At 41.6% G+C, this 22,661-nt stretch overlaps 3 protein-coding genes across 3 annotated transcripts; 1 reads left to right on the top strand and 2 right to left on the bottom strand.

Moving 5' to 3' along the window:
* Positions 1 to 693: 693 nt before the first annotated feature.
* On the top strand, positions 694 to 3,903 carry LOC139555254 (c-Myc-binding protein-like). The gene is made up of 5 exons (XM_071368903.1): positions 694 to 1,032; positions 1,394 to 1,466; positions 2,535 to 2,583; positions 3,296 to 3,425; positions 3,627 to 3,903. Exons 1-5 carry the CDS (start codon positions 1,018 to 1,020, stop codon positions 3,669 to 3,671), a joined length of 312 nt encoding a protein of 103 aa, XP_071225004.1. The 5' UTR covers positions 694 to 1,017; the 3' UTR covers positions 3,672 to 3,903.
* Positions 3,904 to 5,444: 1,541 nt separating this feature from the next.
* Positions 5,445 to 6,995, bottom strand: LOC139554369 (gap junction alpha-9 protein-like). The gene has a single exon (XM_071367118.1). The coding sequence runs from the start codon at positions 6,993 to 6,995 to the stop codon at positions 5,445 to 5,447; it is 1,551 nt and encodes a 516-aa protein (XP_071223219.1).
* A 4,683-nt stretch (positions 6,996 to 11,678) lies between these two features.
* Positions 11,679 to 21,294, bottom strand: LOC139555252 (akirin-1A-like). Its single transcript, XM_071368898.1, has 5 exons — positions 20,349 to 21,294; positions 15,812 to 15,958; positions 13,673 to 13,804; positions 13,336 to 13,407; positions 11,679 to 13,247 (listed from the first exon to the last, which is right to left on the bottom strand). The coding sequence occupies exons 1-5, from the start codon at positions 20,548 to 20,550 to the stop codon at positions 13,237 to 13,239; spliced, it is 564 nt and encodes a 187-aa protein (XP_071224999.1). The 5' UTR covers positions 20,551 to 21,294; the 3' UTR covers positions 11,679 to 13,236.
* Between the last annotated feature and the right edge of the window lie 1,367 nt (positions 21,295 to 22,661).

Here is a 22,661-nt window from a genome sequence, read left to right as displayed (position 1 = left end):
CAGACAGAATAACCTAATGTTTTTCTAGGCTAGCTCCAAAATCCTCTGATAATACTAGTCCTGTGCGAATCGACATCCCTGTGTTTTGAGAGAAATATTGAGAGAAGAGTTTGACAAGTGTTGCTCGCAGTTTGAGCAAAAAAACAAGAACTGATTCGATACATTTAAAAGTGCTGCGCATAGTTTATATATGAAGGGCCTACATGTATCAAATTTCGCTGTGAATGCTTTTGTTAATACGTTATGTGCGAATGAATTGAACATCGCCAAATGCATCATACAAAAATATTGCGCCTATTTAATGCAACCCTTGCTGTTAATAGATCGCAAAGCAGCATACAACTGAGCTAAACGTTTGGAAATTACAAATTCACTTTCTCATTCATAGTCTAAAAACGCATATCAAGCGCAAGTGCGCTGTTTAGCCCTAACCGTAACCCTAATCACACTGCTAACATTATGCCTAACATTAATTAAGACCTAAAAGCACATTTTTGTTTTCATAAATTTTTTCGACATAGCCATTTTCTTTACTTTATGGCTGTGGTAACTAGTGACAACCGTCAATTTGTCTGTTTCGTCTCATTTCCGCCATAAACTGTATTTTCCCCGCTCCCTCAATATCATTGGTACTCCAGCCAAACGCTGTTTCACTACATGGCCATGAGATGGCGCCAAATATATAGCTAGGGTTTTTGCCTAATGTCTTTACACAAGTAGCTCAGTTTCAGTTTCATTTATTGAATAACAAATAGTGAAGTAACCGACATAGAAAAGAGTATAGAAAAGTCCATCATCATTATCATCATATTAGAACATCATCAATCATTGACATTTTATCCCATAATTCACAGTTCAGCTAATTATTTTGTTGTCGTTTTGTCGTTATAGCAACCGTACCACTGTGGGAGAAATTGCTTTGTTGCAGTCAGGCTCTAGGTCTTGTCGGCTGTTGCGTTGAAAGCTAGCTAGTTTACGAACGTTAATCATCATAACGCTACATATCTGTTCGCAATAATGGCCCATTACAGAGTAAGTATACGAAACTTTTCTTCAATGAACTTCAAACACGAGTGGTTTGAAGATATTTCTTACATGTCCTATGTTTTCACTTGTTACTTTGTAACTAAGTTAGCTAACTAACTGCATTCATTGATTACTTTGTATCTAGCGTAGCCCTCATTCATTGGAATCAGCTGTGTGGTTGTGCTAGTTAAACAATTCGTTTTCAAAGTTTATGGTCAACCAGGCATATTTTTTTTTGTATTCTGCTTCCCTGCCTGGAAACTTTCAAAAGAAACTGAAGTAGAGTTATATAGCTACAGATTTAAATAACCTATGCACAAATGTTTTGTTAGTCTTTTGAATCTTCTCATCATTGTTGATTTCACAGGCTTCAGAATCCAAGAGAGAACAATTTCGAAGGTATCTAGAAAAAGCTGGAGTTCTTGACAGTCTCACCAATGGTAGGCCTCTTTCGGGAATTGAAGAACATTACTGGCAAAGTTTCTTTAATATGTCTAAAGTTTCTCATGCGGTATACTTTGATTTTGTGCCTCATGTTCATCATTTTGATTCCAAATCCTAACCACTTGCATAGTTTATAGCAGGGGTGTCAAACATAGGCGAGGGTGTCCAATAAGGCCCGCACGTGATTTGAGTTACAAAAAAACTCAATACACTTTAACATTTAGCATACAGTCTTATCCAGATCGACTTACAGGAGCAATTAGGGTTAAGTGCTTTGCTCAAGGACACATCGACAGATTTGTTACCTAGTCGGCTCAGGGATTCGAACCAGTGACCATTTGGTTACTGGCCGAATGCTCTTAAAGGGAAACTTAATTTTTTTTCTACGTCATAGGTACTCCAGCACCACCCCAACATCAACATATGTGAAAATGGTAGATAAGTGTTTACAATGACATCATTGGTGTGTATGAGGTGATTTTGACCAATTATTAGTAGGCAAATTGGTTGCTGTAATTGAAAAACATATCTTTGTCATTCATAATCTCCAGCACCACCTCAACATTAACATAAGTGAAAATGGTGTATTTCTATGTTTTGTAGTAAAAAAAGACAATGAAGTAGACATGAAAAATGTTTTACCTTTAACCGCTAGGCTACCTGCCGCCCATGACAAAAATATGCCAAAAAACAAATCGAAACTGTGTATACATTTTAATCCACCTACATTCATACAGTTTCTTGACTTTGTCCAGCTTGCTCTAATCACCGAAATGAAAACTAGACAGTCAGGGAGCATCAAATACCAACAGCGATGATTACTAGTTTCTTGTACATTTTCACGGTGAGGATATATAACACATATTCAGTGAGGCCCTATGGGACCTTGTTGAAGAACGAATGCGACCCCCGGGGCAAAACCTGTTTGACACCCCTGATCTATAACAAAACCTGTTTGACACCCCTGATCTATAACAAAACCTGTTTGACACCCCTGATCTATAACAAAACTTTGACTCACATATCACCACCAATATCCATAACAATTGTATTGCTGTTTGCAGTGTTGGTCGCCCTGTACGAGGAGCCAGATAAACCTAATAATGCTTTGGAGTATCCTTTTGTCTTGGTTTGATTAATATTCCAATATGATGACAACAACCATGAGCACAGCCTCAACTGATCCCGTTGGTGCAGATGGTGCTTGCTGATTCAGCTAGTCACTCATAGCGTTGGGCAGAGAGAATACCTTGCCTGAAATCTGATGACTACTGCCCCCCCTGGTGCAAAACGATCAAGTGTAGACTTTGTGTACATTACAGCAGCATCGTCTAAAATTGTCGTTGTTCATGTGACGTCTTTTAAAAGGCTCTTTGTCTTATTGTTCTATTAACTAATTTACCGCCTGGTGATGTCACCAGGCAGGCCAAAACTACATCCCACCAAAACAGGTTGAAATTTCAGGTGGCCTTTTCAAAACAGCTCTTACACGAAAAGGGCATTATCATAATTCTCACAATTTCACAGCATTATGCCAACCTCATAGTGTGGAAATATATAAAACACAGGAAAATCACATTTTTGACTGCACTGGGCCTTTTTAAAGAGAGTTTAGGGTGTGCAGTGGCTGGCCAGAGTGACGCCCCCCCCCCCCCCCCCCCCGGACCAAATATTGCCTCTGGTGATATGGGTTCAAACCCTGATTACGCCACTTTCTATTCTATGCACCAGCAGCTCTCCTCTATCTCCCCATCTCAATCACTTCTTGTTCACTGTAGCTATCAACAACAACAAGAGTTTAGACTAGCCTTCACCTAAACCCCAGCTTTCTAAAGCATCACCTTGGTGTGGCTGGTGCTGAGCCAGGAGACGCGGAGGCCCTTCGTCTGGAGCTAACTGAGCTACAGCAGAAGTGGGATCTTCTCATGGAGGAAAACAAAGACCTCAGAAACAGGGTCAGAGAGAATTGAAATTTTTTCCTAAATTCAATGGTTTGTTTCCCGGACCCAGATTAAGTTTAGATTCTCCATTGATCTTGTTTTTTAGCCCAGAACTAGACTTAATCTGTATCTGGGGAAACCACCACCAAAATACCCCAAAAATATCTAATCCCGGTACGTTGCAAATACCAGACTTTTCTCTACTTTGTTTTACAGCTTCTGCAGTATGAACCAGCACCCGAGGATGGAGCAGCAGAGTAGCGGAGTTGGTTGACTTGTTCTTTTTGTCCACTGTTTTGAGAGAAAAAAGGCACTTCTGAAGCTATTATTTCTTAGTAGTATTATGACACTATACCCAAGGATGGAAGAACTGTTAATTGCAAAAGCAATGTATTTTTGTTAAGTAGTGTTTTCTGTGTACAGGCACTTGTTCAATCTAAAGTGTCAACTATTTCTCTCCAATTTCAAGTCAATAAATACTATTTTCAGCAAATATTCCTAATGCAAAGTTATTGTGTTGATGTGTCTCTAGATGGAATTCCCAACTGATCCTTGCCTATTCATTTAAATGCCACACACACAGGGTCACCGTGACAACAGGATTACTACAACTTCTGGTCCAGTATGGGGTTAGCATTCAAAGCCAATGTTCTTGCCTGTTGCTGTTTGGATTTATATTTTTATATCTTGATAAACTAATTATATTAAAATATCATCTCATTAGTAATTCAAGAATATCAGTACTTTATTTTATCAAGTAAAATGATTGTACAATTGTGAATATACAAATCAATGTATGATGTAGTGTTTAGTAAAAATAAAGTACAATTTCATATAAGCAATAGACCTGTACAAAATCAGTCCCATTTCCTCCCAATCAAAATGTATAATTTACTTTGTCAAATGGCTTTGTGCCACAATAATATCAACGCTTTTTCAGGATGGAGGACATCTGCAGTATCCCGACCTGAAAGAAAACAGAACAAGTTGAAAATAGTATGTAACTGGTTTATCCAAAGGCTACATTGTTGTAGTAGTTCAATTATAGTTGAACTGAAATAATCTGTTTCTTTGTTATTAGTTGGATCGTTTAAATAGAGTTGGCCAGTAGCCTATATCATCAGCAAAGAAACTGTCAATTGGACTGATACTAAAATAGATTGTTGTTATGTCCCTGGGAAAATGTCCTCTGATTAGATTGGTAGCTAGTGAACTCCAGCCACCAATTTAACTTGTAAAGTCAAATTCACTTGGTTATTGTGCTTTTTAAAAGTACAATACCTTAAATACAATATTGAGGAAATCATGCTTTGAAACTTTTTCCTTGTTAACACATTCTTTCCAATGAATATCATTGATTGAGTTTTGTGTTACGTAATTGCGAATTACAGCCTAAAGGATATAGATTTTCTGATTCTGCTTTCCATTGCTCTTGGTTCATTGCAGTAAGCCTTGCATTTATATGCACGCAATGCAATGAAAGTCCTTCAAACTAAAACAGACCTGTCAACAATGTCTGTTGTCTTTTTATCTAGATTTACTAAGTGTTTTCCATTGCAAAATTCTGCTTTGCTTTTTGTCTTCTGAAAATAACAGGTGCAAACTTGGTGCATAAAACAGAGTGACTAAATGCATTGTGGCCTGGGCCCAGAGCAGTTTATCTTAACGTTAATACTGTGTACTCAACTTCACTGACAGAAAAACATCACTGTCTCAAGAACTGCAAATCTATGGAATAATATAATTTCTTAGGCTACACTTCAGGGCACACTTAGCTAACACCGTAACAGTGTATCCTGAAACATAGCCTATTTTTTATTTAACCTTTAATTAACTAGGCAAGTCAGTTAAGCCAAACCTTCCTCTAACCCGGACAACGCTGGGCCAATTGTGCGCCACCATATGGGACTCCCAATCACGGCTTGTTGTGATACAGCGTGGAATTGAACCAGGGTCTGTAATGACCGCTGCGCCACACGGGAGCCCCAACATCGTAACAGTTTCTTGTGACATGATGAGATAAGGTAATAAACCTCAGATCTGCAGGTCGCCTGGAGCTCGCCTGCTGCTGCCGTTACTTGCCAGTGACATTCGGCGGTTGGGAGAGCAGACGGGAGGGCTGTTGCCATCGCAGCTGTGCCGAGACACTGAGCTCAGTTCTCCTATTGAGTCTTGGCTCTGGGGCCTGCTCAGTCTCTTGATGTCCGGCTTAGAGAAGGCCCTGACTCGACTGGCAGCAAAGCTACAGCGTGGCTTCATGCTTATAGTCCCAGGGAAGGAGTCCCCACTGTCTGAGACATTCCCCTCCACCACAGTGGAACAGTTCCAGGGGGCACTGACCCTCCGTGGTTTTCTTGCAATGACCGAAAGGGTCGGGCATGAGGAGGCATCCATCAAGGGTAGCACGGGTAGGGTGGGGTACTCAGAGCCCCGTGATCCTGTGAAGTCCATGTGGTGGGTGAGAGGATCTACATGGGGAAGAGGATGCACGACAAGATCCTCTGGCTCATCCTTCTTGTCCACAAGGGCAGAGCGTGTCGTCTCACGGTTGATGTTCTTTGAGTTGCTGTTGTGCTCAGGACGTGGCACTGCCTCCTTACTGGCTGTATTGTGACTGTCTGTACATGGCTTGACACCAGGGTCCACCTGAATAGGAACAAAGGCAGAGGAGGCATTGAGGAGGGAATGCGTTGGTCCGTTGCCCTGTTTCTCTATCAGGAGTGTGTACCCACTGGGTCCGCTGGGGATAACAGGCTTGCAGCCCCCAGAGGTTCCCCCCATGTTAACTTGTTTGACGTCAGAGTTTCTTTTGGATTTGCTACGGTAGTAGTCATCCTTCAGGTGTGGGTGGTAGGCCAGGATGCCCTTCTTAAGCTTCCTGTAGCTCAGGTGCGTGATCTCCAACAGGCTGAGGAAGAGGGAGACGGCAGCGATGCCCTGCATGAACATCATGAAGACAGTCTTCTCCGTGGGCCTGGAGACAAAGCAGTCCACCACATTTGGGCACGGCTCCCTCTCGCACTTAAACAAAGTGTCCAGGTGATGGCCATAGAGGAGGTACTGGCCCATCATGAAGCCCACCTCCACCACAGAGCGGGTGACGATGTGGGCCACATAGGTCTGTAGCAGGGACCCTCTCAGCGGGGCCTTGTTGAGCTTCCCCAGATCCAGCTGTCTCATCTCCCTCTCAATACGTCTCCGCACCTCGATCAGTTCCACGGCCACTGCTTCCAGCTCCCGACGCAATGCTGCCCTGTTAGTGTGGCGCGTCTTCTCCAGAGCTCGCAGCTGGTAGATGGCGTGGCCCATGTAAACCAGAGAGGGTGAGGAGACGAAGATGACCTGCAGCACCCAGTAGCGGATGAGAGAGATGGGGAAGGCTCGGTCGTAGCACACGTTGCGGCACCCTGGCTGTTCAGTGTTGCAGATGAAGTCGGTCTGCTCGTCGTTCCACACGTCCTCTGCAGCGACGCCAAGCACCAGCATCCGGAAGATGAACAGGATGGTCAGCCAGATCTTTCCCACCATGGTGGAGTGGATATGCACTTCCTCCAAGATCCCACCCAGGAAGTTCCAATCTCCCATCTTCACGCGGGTTTTGCTAATTAATGGGCAAAATGATATGTTAAAAAGCAGAAAATATGGAAAATGGAATGTCAAGATGAAGTGTATGGGGAGGTTAATAATAATACATGGACAAACATTATAGACAATGTTTATTATTAAGCAGAATTGATGATGACGATGATATAAAAGGGGAAACCTGCCATTCCTACATCCATTTTGTAGGAATTAACCCATTGATTCTTGAAGAATATAACTTTTATAAATGCCTCATGAGCTTAGTTCAACTGTCGTACCCTGTCAGAACCCAAAATATAAGCATGTTTTACTCCTAATGTTTTTAAACAAAGTAAATGTAAACAAACACTATACAACCTAAAAAAAATGGTTAAAACTATAATGTTGATATCATAGATTGTCAGTCCTTGCATCCATAGTTCTGTATGAATTTGAGAGTGGTAAAAAATGTCCAGCCCCATCCCTCAGCTTTTTAACAAAACGGGTGGGAAAACACTTTGTTATTGTTTCAACTGCTGATTTGTCTCTTTAATAATCATTATAATATCACTTGCTAATTAATGACTAATGATAACCATTAGTCCTAATTGAATGATCATTAGGTAATACAATATCAAATGAAATAATAATTGACTAGGTACAGAAAAAATGATCATCCCCCCCAAAATATGCAAATTATATGAATCAGAATGCAGTGGTCTTTGTGAGATTAAATCAGAAGGCCTCTGGTGGGAAAAAATAAGTTAAAACTCAATCTAAAATCACATAAGTAAACTTACCTTTCATTGGGGAAATAATATGTACATAAACAGACATTTTAGAACAAAATATTTGGACGTTTGATACAATCCTGTGCTCATTGTCAATCTTTTTATCTTCTTAGTAAACCATAGGATACCCAGCCCAGAACTCCACAGCTGATTACATGAAAACGAAACAAAAAGCAGCCCGTTGGCCTGGGTTGGTGAGAACTTTATAGCCTGCCAAGAGAAATCAATTATACTATTAGTTGTCATTTACCTTGCAGCAGTATGAACGGACTGCCGGTGGTGGGGAGCCCTGCAGGTCATCGGGTAATAGGGGACCGCCAAAATATTCAATCGTTTGTCTATTTGTGGATCAGAGGACCTCAAACCCCTGTGACCCTCGGTGGCGCTCTACCCTGTGATGCCTGTAGTGGAATATGATGTGGTCTGTCCGAAACACAGACACTGAGCCAGAGCACTGGCTCACCCCCTTTTGGTCCCAGTGGCTCTGAGTGCATCTCTACGGGGAGCCAACAGTTAAAGTACACATCTATTAGGTCAAATATATCTGAAGTGGATTGATATGCCTGCCAGTGGTTACTAAGTGCTGTCTACTTTGGGAATAAGTACAAAACAATTAGGAAACTATTCATTCCCATTATTCATCAAGTCACTGTATTCATGCGTCAGAATCGTGTTGCAGAATTACTCCATTTTGGAGAATGACAGTTGGATCAAACTCAAACCTCAATAAACTACTGTTGGTAACCAATTGCAGAATGTGTGAATTTCTTGATGTTTCATAGTGAGACGGACTGAATAGGAAAGCTCATTTTCTTTTATTTATCCATGGGCCATGATAAGTTATTCATCATTGATAACCACACACCGTCAATCCATAAACTTTGGCCTTTTGGAATGAACCTGTGAAACCTACAACAGAATAAATGATACTCTATATCACTTATTAGTACCATATATTATGCAATACATGTTTTCTTTATACATAACTGTAGATTGTTCCTTAGCACTGTTCCCAAACACAGTTTTTAACGCCACAATACTGGCACAATAGCTGCATTTACACAGACCAATTCAGATTCCCCCCCCAAATTATTGGTCTTTTGACCAATCAAATCACGTCTTTTCCCAATAATTTGGCAAAAGCATCAGGATTTGGCTGCTTGTGTAAACGAAGCCATAGCCATGGAGATTTCACAGCTGCAGGTTACAATCCTGTCCAAAAGACACGCTGGAATGGATTGTCTGTCGTCTAATTATCTTGGCTGTAAATAAACTGTTACAAAATTGTCCATATTAGTCCAAATATAATTTCTCTTACCTTGTTCTGATATGCAATGTCAGATTATTGCTAAATCTGTTCACAAGCAGCTGGCTATTTGGCACTTCCAATGAAAGGGATATTCCGAGTCATTAAGCAGCTATATCGCTGAACTCAATAAACCCTGTCCAATAATTGCCTATAGTTTTGCCTGTAGTTTTGTTAATACTGACCCTTCTGTCATCACTATTGGTCTCTATGCCCTCTGCCATGACCTTGAGCCCAATCAACCTACTATACTACACCTGTACTACTCCACGACAACGTTGGGATTTTAACTTCTATAAATGTTGTTTCCTCTCATTGTAAGAACTGATTGTATGCTAAAATGTGAGTGTAAAAACAAAGCACATTTTTATAAATGAGGCCTCTGGCTCACTGTCACTGTCATTCCGTGTTCACTTCCTGATTCAAAGGATTTCGGGGGCCTAGATTCAGTTGCTCTTCACATATACAAATACAAGTCAAAATGAATGCATGCCATATTAAATTATATGAGAGTCTATAGAGTGCTTCCATGGTACTTTTCGATCAGTGCTTTTTCTCCGTACTGGAGATCAATCGGTCATGTCCGATTTTATACATGGATGACTCCCTGTGAATCTAATTAAGTTGATCCCCCCCCAGCTATTGCATGCTTTTTATTCAATTTACAGGAAATCAATAGCTATGGCTTGTTAGAAGGTTAGGGTTTGCATCCCAAATGGCACCACATTCCCTATATAGTGCAGTACTTTTGACCAATGGGCCCTGTTCATTAAAGGAATTGGACGCATCCTTGGTTTTGTTTACTGTGGCCCGTGCCCTAGGAGTACTAGTTGAACCAGCCAAGGAGTACTAGTTGAACCACCAGCCAAGGAGTACTAGTTGAACCAGCCAAGGAGTACTAGTTGAACCAGCCAAGGAGTACTAGTTGAACCAGCTAATCCAGGCCCTTTTTGAGTTTCAATGAGGTTGGGACACCCTTGTTGAGTTATGAACCATCTAGCGTCTAATTCATAATTCCTTAAGGCTTGCTCTATTTGTTACTAAAGTCAAATGACTATTTGTAGTTGCTGTCCATGAAGTCTGTCAGGATGTCACTGGCTGTTTTAGCGGTCTCTACTATTCTCATATAGCGTCATTGGAGTTGGCTAAAACAGAAACTGGTCAAACATCATTGTGATTGGTGGAGACTGGAGCTACAGTGCCTTCAGAAAGTATTCATACTCCTTGACTTATTCAACATTTTGTTGTGTTTCACCCATCTACACACGATACATCCATAATGACAAAGTGAAAACATTTGGCAAATTTTATGAAAATGAAAAATCTAATTTACATAAGCATTTACATAAGTATTCCCACTTTGTCATTCTGGGAAATTGAAATTAGGGAAAGGGGGATACCTAGTCAGTTGTACAACACTGGGAGGAAACCAGGAGGAAAGAGGGAGATACCTAGTCAGTTGTACAACACTGGGAGGAAACCAGGAGGAAAGAGGGAGATACCTAGTCAGTTGTACAACACTGGGAGGAAACCAGGAGGAAAGAGGGAGATACCTAGTCAGTTGTACAACACTGGGAGGAAACCAGGAGGAAAGAGGGAGATACCTAGTCAGTTGTACAACACTGGGAGGAAACCAGGAGGAAAGAGGGAGATACCTAGTCAGTTGTACAACACTGGGAGGAAACCAGGAGGAAAGAGGGAGATACCTAGTCAGTTGTACAACACTGGGAGAAAACCAGGAGGAAAGAGGAGATACCTAGTCAGTTGTACAACACTGGGAGGAAACCAGGAGGAAAGAGGGAGATACCTAGTCAGTTGTACAACTGAATGTCTTCAACTGAAATGTGTCTTCTGCATTCAACCCAACCCCTCTGAATCAGAGAGGGGTGGAGGGCTGCCTTAATCGACACACGATGTTACGTTTGGTATGGTTACTCAAGGCAAAAACGAAAGATGGGTGGTTGGGTGGGCATATAACACAAACGTCAACTTTTTAGCTATTTTGCAACTACTTAGCATGCTAGCTAACCCTTGCACTAACCCTTTACTTAGAGTAAGGGTTAGCTAACATGCTAACTCCCGAACCTTAACCCTAACACAGCTAATGTTAGCCACAACAAATTGGAATTCATAGCATATCATACGAAATGGATGGACATCCACATTAATACATACCATACAAAACGTAACATATCATACTAAATGGAGTATCTCGGATTTAGATAAAGAATAAGGCAAAATGCTATGAGACCAGGTTGTTCTACCTGGTTTGTTGTTGGTTTAATTGTGAAGCCAGAGGAAATGGAATTCTCTCCCATACCAGTTGTTCTTGAGTAGTTTCTAGCAATCATAACTGTACTTCGACAGTACATTGAATATATTGGACCCTTTCGATACTAGAAATCTTTCAAGTATTTGTGGTACTGTGTTTCATGGACTGATATTCTCCATAGTTATGAACATTTTTGTTTATTCTGTTCAAAATGCTACATCAATGCTGTCCTCTGGTACACTATTTTCATTTGCTACAAATGTAACACTTGTGCCGACTCGTATTAAGGCTTACTTAATGTCCTCTAATTTAACTCACAAGAACTACATTCAAAATGATTCCCTTCAAATCAAGGCTTTATTCAACAATGTTATAATAGTGTACAGCAAAACTGAGCCCAAAAGAACACATTGTTACATGTAGGACAATAAAAAAAATTTATAGGGTATTTTTGATTAAAAGTTCATAGTAAGATCTTCTTGTAGAACTCAAACCACAACCACACAATTAGAGAATCAAGTCTTCGTCTGTTTAAAGAAATGGTCATATCTCATGATGCATTTAATGGCACTTCCTAATGGTAGGCTTGCACCCTATGTATACAGCTTGTATAGAAGCACATTAGCTCATGTTTGAATGATGAAAATCAGTTTTGTTTCAACCCAAAGCCTTTCGTTAAAGACATACATTCACTGTATTCAGTAGTACGATGTAAAAGTACTACATAACCCCCTCCAGTCCTAATCACAGGCTTTACAGAACACACCAGTATTATAGGATCCCCTGACTAATAACCCAAAACTAATCATTTAATAGGGATATCAAGTAGTACATTAAGAGTTTATAAATCATATGCAGAACATTCAATAAAATTAATATACAAAAAAAAAAAACGAGAGTACAGGGGACCAGCTAGATTCAAAACTTTGAGAAGGCCACTACAATGAGTGTGGTTCCCTTACAAATCTCTCAAGGGCCCAAGTATTATAGATAACAGAATCAAGTCTATACAGCCCCCTTTAAAAAAAAAAAAAAAGGAGAAAAAAAAGGACTGCAGTTTCAACTGTGGGTATTTTGGACACAGTAATTTCAGAATAACTGCAGTTATACTGTACTCTGACCCAAATATTTTTTTCTTGAGGGGTGTTTTATTCCAAACCAAGAGAGGATAGTGCAGTTTCCCACATTTCATCCTCAAATGAAACAAAGCCTCAATTATGGTCTATCCCTGTAAAAAGGATCTTAACCAGTCAACAAATGAGCCCTTCCATTCATGGTATTCTTGGGAGTAAAAGCCTGCATATTTTATAAAGAGCTCAGTGTAACGACACATGCTTTTCTGGCATCTCCTCAATTGCAGCATAATCGGGTAGAATGTCTGAACAAGAACCCTGCAAATTCCAAACAGATTCTCATGGGGTTGACATGATCAGTTTCTGGAAAGGGAATATCAATTGAAATATGAAAGACAAGGGAATCAGCCATGTACAAAAATGTTTCAAGAAAAGCAAAACTACAATTGACTGTCTGTAGTACTCCTGTATAACATCAAATACAATTTAGATAAAGCACAAAATGGCAAATAACTTTCATTTCTAAAAAATTTAAAAAAGAGAACCACATTTTCAAGTATGGTTGGTGAAAAGTGAGGAATCATGCTGCAGCAGGATTTGGGGGGGTTAAATAGAAGTCACATCAGCCCAGCTTTCTACAGCACTTAAAAAGGAGAGTCAACCATCCATCTCCCAAGAAAGAGCACAACCACACAAGTACAACTCAGAACATTGAGTGTTAAAAGTCAAAGAAAATCATAGCACTGAAGAAGTGAAGAAAAACGTGGAGATAGGCGAGCAGCAGTCTAGACGTGAGAGCAGGTAACTTCCTATTTAAGACAGTTCATGAGACATCTGAAAAATAAGAAAATGTTGATTAAAAACAGGCCCTGCAGAAACATGAGGATAAAAGTTAGTGTGTTGCGATATCGTTGGAACTCACAGCTGGAGGGTCTGGCGCCATATTGTCTCATGATCTGGTCATGTGTGAACTTCACAAACGATTCATATTGTTCTGGGAAGGAACCAAAAACATCAAATTATCTATGGAATTAAAAGTATTAAACTGAGCCGTCTGACCATAAGATGTCAATCTGGGACCGTATTCCTAAAGCCTTTAAGAGTAGGAGCGCCGATCTGGCATCAGGTCCCCCCTCCTCTTTAAGTAGTCTGATTAATTATGTTCTAAAAAGATGAAACTGATCCTAGATCAGCACTCCTACTCAGATGCTTCATGAATCCTGGCACATATCTGTAAAGAGGAAGTCACTCAGTATTACCTGCCAGTTTAGTGTTGAGGATTTGCTCATACTCTTCACGGATGTTCTCGTCATGGTCCTTGAGAATCCGTTCACACAGAGAGCCAACTTGGTGCAGTGTGAAACAGGGCTGGTCCCTCTTCACAGAAGACCCTGGAGAAACCATAACATGACAAGGAATGATCTTTGGCCCGACAACTGCACATGCTAAATCCCAAATGGCACCATATTCCCTTTATTGTGGACTACTTTTGACAGGGGCACTACATCAGGAATAGGGTGCCCTTTGGATGGTTAAAAAGAACCACCTTACTAGGTCAGGATGTTGAAACATCTAGAATAAACACATGCAGAAGCAGGTAATCGTGAGTCCTCTTGTCTTAAGAAATTAACTCTGATGGCTCTTATTCCCCACACCAAAAACAAGAGAGCGCAGTGTGTGTGTAATTCATCCCTACAGTGAGACAGCACAGTGTGTGTGTGTTATTCACCCCTACAGTGAGAGACAGCACAGTGTGTGTGTTATTCATCCCTACAGTGAGACAGCACAGTGTGTGTGTAATTCATCCCTACAGTGAGACAGCACAGTGTGTGTGTTATTCACCCCTACAGTGAGACAGCACAGTGTGTGTGTTATTCATCCCTACAGTGAGACAGCGCAGTGTGTGTGTTATTCATCCCTACAGTGAGACAGCACAGTGTGTGTGTTATTCATCCCTACAGTGAGACAGCAGTGTGTGTGTTATTCACCCCTACAGTGAGACAGCACAGTGTGTGTGTTATTCATCCCTACAGTGAGACAGCGCAGTGTGTGTGTTATTCATCCCTACAGTGAGACAGCACAGTGTGTGTGTTATTCATCCCTACAGTGAGACAGCAGTGTGTGTGTTATTCATCCCTACAGTGAGACAGCACAGTGTGTGTGTTATTCATCCCTACAGTGAGACAGCGCAGTGTGTGTGTTATTCATCCCTACAGTGAGACAGCACAGTGTGTGTGTTATTCATCCCTACAGTGAGACAGCACAGTGTGTGTGTTATTCATCCCTACAGTGAGACAGCGCAGTGTGTGTGTTATTCATCCCTACAGTGAGAGACAGCACAGTGTGTGTGTTATTCATCCCTACAGTGAGACAGCGCAGTGTGTGTGTTATTCATCCCTACAGTGAGACAGCACAGTGTGCGTGTCTTATTCATTTCTACAGAGACAGCACAGTGTGTGTGTTATTCATCCCTACAGTGAGACAGCACAGTGTGCGTGTCTTATTCATTTCTACAGAGACAGCACAGTGTGTGTGTTATTCATCTCTACAGTGAGAGACAGCACAGTGTGTGTGTGTTATTCATCCCTACAGTGAGACAGCGCAGTGTGTGTGTTATTCATCCCTACAGTGAGACAGCACAGTGTGCGTGTCTTATTCATTTCTACAGAGACAGCACAGTGTGTGTGTGTTCTTCATCCCTACAGTGAGACAGCACAGTGTGCGTGTCTTATTCATTTCTACAGAGACAGCACAGTGTGTGTGTTATTCATCCCTACAGTGAGACAGCACAGTGTGTGTGTTATTCATCCCTACAGTGAGAAAGCGCAGTGTGTGTGTTATTCATCCCTACAGTGAGAGACAGCACAGTGTGTGTGTTATTCATCCCTACAGTGAGACAGCGCAGTGTGTGTGTTATTCATCCCTACAGTGAGACAGCACAGTGTGCGTGTCTTATTCATTTCTACAGAGACAGCACAGTGTGTGTGTTATTCATCTCTACAGTGAGAGACAGCACAGTGTGTGTGTGTTATTCATCCCTACAGTGAGACAGCGCAGTGTGTGTGTTATTCATCCCTACAGTGAGACAGCACAGTGTGCGTGTCTTATTCATTTCTACAGAGACAGCACAGTGTGTGTGTGTTATTCATCCCTACAGTGAGACAGCACAGTGTGCGTGTCTTATTCATTTCTACAGAGACAGCACAGTGTGTGTGTTATTCATCCCTACAGTGAGAGACAGCGCAGTGTGTGTGTTATTCATCCCTACAGTGAGACAGCACAGTGTGTGTGTTATTCATCCCTACAGTGAGACAGCACAGTGCGTGTGTTATTCATTCATTTGCCATCAGATGCTGACAGCATCTCCTTCAGCTTGGTGGGAGTGGATGAAAACACACCTGGTTGGGCGCTTGGTGCCATGAAGCCAGGGCTTTGGCCTGGGCAATCACTTAGACTCTGGGACTGGCTCTGGTTGAAGGCCCCCTCAAGCTGCCGCCTCCTCTGATAGCGGCTGTATTCTTGCCTAAGATTCTGGACAATCTGCTCTGTGGAGAGGAGAAACAGCAAAAGTCATCTTAACATGATTGGCGTATCCTGGATGAGTGTTTCGTCACGCAACAGCCCAGGCCTCCCACATGTCTCTTGGTAGTGTGATAAAACATGGACACACATGCATGCACCTAATCAACCCATCATATTTTAAATCTGGTAGGTGGATGGATGTATAAATTACTTCCTAGCAGTGGTGTAAAGTACTTAAGTAAAAATACTCAAGTTCAACTTAAGTTGTCTTTTGTGGTATCTGTCCTTTACTATTTATTTTTGAGAACTTTTACTTCACTAAATTCCTAAATAAAATAATGTACTTACCTGACATCCAAAAGTACTTGTTACATTTTAAATGCAGGACAGGAAAATGGTTCAATTCCTGCACTTATCATGACCAGGACATCCCTACCGCCTCAGATCAGATGATTTACAAACACACAATGTTTGTAAATTAAGTCCGAGTGTTGGAGTGTGCCCATGGCTATCCATAAATAAAAAACAAGAAAATGGTGCCGTCTGGTTTGCTTCATTTAAGGAATTTTAAATGATTTCTGCTTACAAGCTAAAACTAAAGCAGGAAGCACCAGTGACTCGCTCAATATGGAAGTGGCCAGATGAGGTGGATGCTACGCTGTAGGACTGTTTTGCTAGCACAGATTGGAATATGTTCCGGGATTCATCCAATGGCATTGAGGAGTATACCACCTCAGTCACCGGCTTCATCAATAAGTCCATTGACGACGTCGTCGTCCCTACAGTGACCGTATGTACAGTACCAGTCAAAAGTTACTCACCTACTCATTTCTGGGTTTTTCTTTATTTGTACTATTTTCTACATTGTAGAATAATAGTGAAGACAAAACTGGACCGCTCGCACTACCCTCTGTAGTGCCTTGCAGTCGGAGGCCGAGCAGTTGCCATACCAGTCAGTGATGCAACCAGTCAGGATGCTCTCAATGGTGTAGCTGTAGAACCTTTTTAGGATCTGAGGACCCATGCCAAATCTTTTCAGTCTCTTGAGGGGGAAATAGGTTGTCGTGCCCTCTTCACGACGGTCTTGGTGTGCTTTGACCATGAAAGTTTGTTGGTGATGTGGACAACAAGGAACTTGAAGCTCTCAACCTACTCCACTACAGCCTCGTCGATGAGAATGGGAGCGAGCTCGGTCCTCCTTTTCCTGTAGTCCACAGTTATCTCCTTTGTCTTGATCACATTGAGAGAGAGGTGGTTGTCCTGGCACCACACAGCCAGGTCTCGGACCTCCTCCCTATAGAATGTCTCGTTGTTGTTGGTGATCATCTGTCATCTGCAAATTGAATGATGGTGTTGGAGCTATGCCTGGCCGAGCAGTCATGAGTGAACAGGAAGTACAGAAAGGGACTGAGCACGCACCCCTGAAAGGCCTCTTGAGGATCAGCATGGCGGATGTGTTATAACCTACCCTTACTACCTGGGGGCGGCCCGTCAGGAAGTCCAGGATCCAGTTGCAGAGGGAGGTGTTTAGTCCCAGGGTCCTTAGTTTATCGATGAGCTTTGAGGGTACTATGGTGTTGAACGCTGAGCTGTAGTCAATGAATAGCATTCTCACATAGGTGTTCTATTTGTCCAGGTGGGAAAGGGCAGTGAGGAGTGCTATAGAGATAGCATCATCTGTGGATCTGTTGGGGCGGTATGCAAATTGGAGTGGGTCTAGGGTTTCTGGGATGATGGTGTTGAGGTGAGCCATGACCAGCCTTTCAAAGCACTTCATGGCCACAGACGTGAGTGCTATGGGGCGGTAGTCATTTAGGCAGGTTACCTTTGCTTTCTTGGGCACAGGGACTATGGTGGTCTGTTTTAAACATGTAGGTATTTGGCCTAGGACCCCAGATCCTCAAAGTTATACAGCCCACCAACAAGAGCATTCTGACAGGATGCATCACCGCCTAGTATGGCAACTGCTCAGCATCTGACCGTAAGGTGCCACAGAAGGTAGTGCGTACTGCCCAGTACATCACTGGGGCCAAGCTTCCTGACATCCAGGACCTACAGTCGAAGTCGGAAGTTCACATGCACTTAGGTTGGAGTCATTAAAACTCGTTTTTCAACCACTCCACAAATTTCTTGTTAACAAGAAAGTTTTGGAGAGTCGGTTAGTACATCTACTTTGTGCATGACACAAGTAATTTTTCCAACAATTGTTTACAGACAGATTATTTCACTGTATCACAATTCCAGTGGGTCAGAAGTTTACGTACACCAAGTTGACTGTGCCTTTAAACAGCTTGGAAAATGCCAGAAAATTATGTCATGGCTTTAGAAGCTTCTGAGAGGCTAATTGACATCATTTGAGTCAATTGGAGGTGTACCTGTGGATGTATTTCAAGGCCTACCTTCACACTCAGTGCCTCTTTGCTTGACATCATGGGAAAATCAAAAGATATCAGCCAAGACCTCAAAAAAAATTGTAGACCTCCAGAAGTCTGGTTTATCCTGGGGAGCAATTTCCAAATGCCTGAAGGTACCACGTTTATCTGTACAAACAATAGTACGCAAGTAAACCCCATGGGACCACGCAGCCATCATACCACTCAGGAAGGAGACACGTTCCGTCTCCTAGAGAGGAACATACTTTGTTCGAAAAGTGCATATCAATCCCAGAACAACAGCAAATGACCTTGTGAAGATGCTGGAGGAAACAGGTACAAAAGTATCTATATCCACAGTAAAACGAGTCCTATATCGACATAACCTGAAAGGCCGCTCAGCAAGGAAGGAGCCACTGCTCAAACTGCCATAAAAAAGACAGACTACGGTTTGCAACTGCACATAGGGACAAAGATCGTACTTTTTGGAGAAATGTCCTCTGGTCTGATGAAACAAAAACAGAACTGTTTGGCCATAATGACCATCATTATGTTTGGAGGAAAAAGGGGGAAGCTTGCAAGCCGAAGAACACCATCCCAACCGTGAAGCACAGGGGGTGGCAGCATCATGTTGAGGGGGTGCTTTGCTGTAGGAGGGACTGGTGCACTTCAAAATATATGGCATCATGAGGAAGAAAGATGATGTGGATATATTGAAGCAACATCTCAAGTCATCAGTCAGGAAGTTAAAGCTTGGTCACAAATGGGTCTTCCAAATGGACAATGACCCCAAGCATACTTCCAAAATTGTAGCAAAATGGCTTAAGGACAACAAAGTCAAGGTATTGGAGTGGCCATCACAAAGCCCTGACCTCAATCCCATAGAAGATTTGTGGGCAGAACTGAAAAAGTGTGTGCGAGCAAGGAGGCCTACAAACCTGACTCAGTTACACCAGCTCTGTCCGGAGGAATGGGCCAAAATTCACCCAACTTATTGTGGGAAGCTTGTGGAAGGCTACCCAAAACGTTTGACCCAAGTTAAACAATTTAAAGGCAACGCTACCAAATACTAATTGAGTGTATGTAAACTTCTGACCCACTGGGAATGTGATGAAAGAAACAAAAGCTGAAATAAATCCCTCTCCTATAATTCTAACATTTCACAGTCTTAAAATAAAGTGGTGATCCTAACTGACCTAAGACAGGGAATTTTTATTAGGATTAAAAGTCAGGAATTGTGAAAAACATTTGGCTAAGGTGTATGTAAACTTCAACTGTATCTACTAGGCACTGTCAGTTAACAATTAATCAAAAGGCCACCAGGACAATTTGCATTGACACCCCCTTTGTTTTTACACTGCTGCTACTCCGTTTATTATCCATGCATAGTTACTTTACCCCCTACCTACATGTACAAATGACCTTGACTAACCTGTACCCCCACACATTGACTCTTACCCTAACCTCATTGTTAGTGTTACTTTTTTTAAACTTCAGTTTAGTAAATATTTTCTTAATTCTATTTCTTGAACTGCATTGTTGGTTAAGGGATTGTAGTAAGGTACACCTGTTGTATTAGGCGCATGTGACATATAATTTGATTTGAGATATGTAAAGACATTTTAGACATATACTCAAGTTGAATTTTACCAGGTGACTTTCACTTGAGTCATTTTCTAATTAAGATATCGTTACTTTTACTAAAGTATGACAATTGGGTACTTTTTCCACCCACCACTGTTTCCTACCTAGGTGTTGTCATCAACTAGAAACGAATTTACATAGCTAGCTAGCGTAAGCATGTTACAATCAGAGCTGGTTTCATTCTGGCAAACTTGTGAGTTGAGACTAGTGGGTAACGTTTGCTAACTACATATTATATTTATATGCCTTTTACACCATAATGATCTTGTCTTGCTTCAATGTAGGCCTACTAGCTACAGCCTTTAAGTCCGGCTTAATTATTATTAGATAGATAGCCTCTTTTACCATTGACGCTGGCTACAATGGCCATCCAGCTCAATTCGGGCAACTGACTAACCTGGCGTGAGCCTGTGTTCTCCTCCACAAGTTGATTGGGGTGACATCGAACGGTCACCTGTAGCAGACAGCTGGTTGCATCGCTTTGGAGACGGGGTGACCGGAGTCCCTGGCAGATTGCTGCACCTTCGCCGTTTTGGAGATTGAGGGCTGTGAAGGGCCTCAAACTCCATTGAACGCTTCAAAGTAGCTGCGCACGCCATGGTAGCTAACTTAGTTCAGAAAACAACGTCTTTTGGGGTCGGTCAAAATGTAGGATAGCTGCTAATAGTAACGAGTAAATGAATATTGTCTGTCCGTCTTGCGCTTTCTTGTGTTCTAATTTATTGTCGGTGTCTGTTAAATCACTTGCTTGCTGAACAACAACGTTCAAATGGCGTCTTCTTCCATCTAACGTTAGTTTTAAGGCAGATGTCACACCTTTAATTGCCTTTACCGCCACTTACTGGACGGAGTTCAGCAGAGGGAAGGTGAATTTTGCTTCCTTTTTAGTTAACACAGCTAGCTAGCTGACCGATTTAAGTAATATCTTTACTTTATAAAATTAAACTTATTTTCTTTTTACAACCAAAATGCTTAGTTCAACGTTAGCTAGCTTATAATAGGCGATATAGCTTGCTAATTTAGCTGCCCGCTCCTAGTGTTCTACCAAAGCCACGTAGCTAGCTAGCAATGCTAATTAGTAATTTAATAACATCTATATGAGCTATGCTAGCATTAGCTAATGTTACCCAAATATTATGGATACACTGACAAGATACATGTCTCGCCGCCCTAACAATGGGAGTCGTTGTCAACAAAGCAGTCTAGTAATATGCATGTCAATCTCTCATGGGTCAGTAGAGGAGAGAGTGACTTAATCCCTACTTGTTTTTGTAAGAAGTGTTTGTCAACCTGAATGCACCGAACTGTCTGTCTAAACTACTAGCACACAGCTCGGACACCCATGCATACGCCACCAGAGGTCTCTTCACAAAGTCCAGAACAGACTATGGGAGGCGCACAGTACTACATAGAGCCATGACTACATGGAACTCTATTCTACATCAGGTAACTGATGCAAGCAGTAGAATCATATATTTTTTATTAAAAATACACCTTATGGAAGAGCGGATACTGTGATGCACACAAACGCTAGTACACGCACTCTACATACACGTACATTGTAATATTGTTGTATGGTGGTATTATACATGTTGTATTGTAGATATGTAGTGGTGTACTAATGTTATATGATGTACTGTTTTATATTTTGTTTTATGTGTAATGTGTAAACTGGATTGTTTTATGCCTTAATGTGTTTGGACCCCAGGAAAATTAGCTGCGGCAGGCAGCAGCTAATGGGGATCCCTATTAAATACAAATACAAAAACTTATCAAATAAGCCATATATTTTTTTGTTTACCAAATTCGACACTCTCATTGACCTCCATACAAAAACTGCTTGCTTGGTAAGCGAAACAAGGAAAAAACGCCACCTGCTGGAGAGAGACAGATTTTTCCGCCGAGTTGGGCCTCTCTTCATCCTCTACGTTACCTCATTAGTCTGGGTCGTCACTTTTTCGTCACTAGTTACCACAGCCACAAAGTGATAGTTCATCGCTAAACCCCGCGTATTTCTAAAATGTATCTTCTTAACATCAGATTTTAACCTTAACCGAAACTTTAAACAAACGACTAACCTTATACCTAACCTTAAATTATGACCAAAAAATGCTCATGAATTTTTACCATAGCCAATATTGCCATTATGGCTGTAGTAACTAATGACAAATAACCATCGGTCTGGAAATCATTGGTCTGGGTCGCATAGCTAAAGTCAATAGACTGCACTAACGTTAGTTCATCATGAAATGATTGACTTGCTATTATTAACTTTAGCCGCTCATTGATTCACTTTCCAGGTACAACGTAGGCTAGTGTTTGCCGAAGTTGACTGATGTTCAACACAGAAAAACACAAACACCATAACATCAGTACAGAACAAAGCAATGGCATGTGTCATAACTGAGGGTCACTTTCTACTTGGTTCAGAGCCATAGGCAAGTACCTTTAACATACATCTCTGAACTTGTTAGTTAGTGATGCTTTTGTATCCAAGCATGTTTTTATTTAATTTGTAAATATCTTACCATGTGACAAAGTAAAGTCAGCATGGTATGAGGACCATGTCATCCGCAGCAGAGCAGGGGCAAGGTACCAGTCTGTGACCAACATGGACATGCAGCATCAAGGAGCAGTCCTGATTCTGCTTGCAAATAGAAGATTATAATCAGTTGATTCACAACTGAGCGCATTGGAAGTAAACTGGATA

The sequence above is a fragment of the Salvelinus alpinus genome, chromosome 26 (assembly GCF_045679555.1).
Source record: "Salvelinus alpinus chromosome 26, SLU_Salpinus.1, whole genome shotgun sequence".
Lineage (NCBI taxonomy): Eukaryota > Metazoa > Chordata > Actinopteri > Salmoniformes > Salmonidae > Salvelinus > Salvelinus alpinus.
This window is presented reverse-complemented; position numbering and strand designations above follow the sequence as displayed.

Coding starts and splice junctions, on each gene's coding strand:
- LOC139555252 (XM_071368898.1), bottom strand. CDS start 20,550: ATGGCGTGCGCAGCTACTTTGAAGCGTTCAATGGAGTTTGAGGCCCTT. Junction 15,959..20,348: donor AGAACACAGGCTCACGCCAG/GTTAGTCAGTTG, acceptor TCCTCTCCACAG/AGCAGATTGTCCAGAATCTT. Junction 13,408..13,672: donor CCTCAACACTAAACTGGCAG/GTAATACTGAGT, acceptor GTTCCTTCCCAG/AACAATATGAATCGTTTGTG.
- LOC139555254 (XM_071368903.1), top strand. Junction 1,467..2,534: donor TCTTGACAGTCTCACCAATG/GTAGGCCTCTTT, acceptor TGCTGTTTGCAG/TGTTGGTCGCCCTGTACGAG. Junction 3,426..3,626: donor ACAAAGACCTCAGAAACAGG/GTCAGAGAGAAT, acceptor TTTGTTTTACAG/CTTCTGCAGTATGAACCAGC.
- LOC139554369 (XM_071367118.1), bottom strand. CDS start 6,995: ATGGGAGATTGGAACTTCCTGGGTGGGATCTTGGAGGAAGTGCATATC.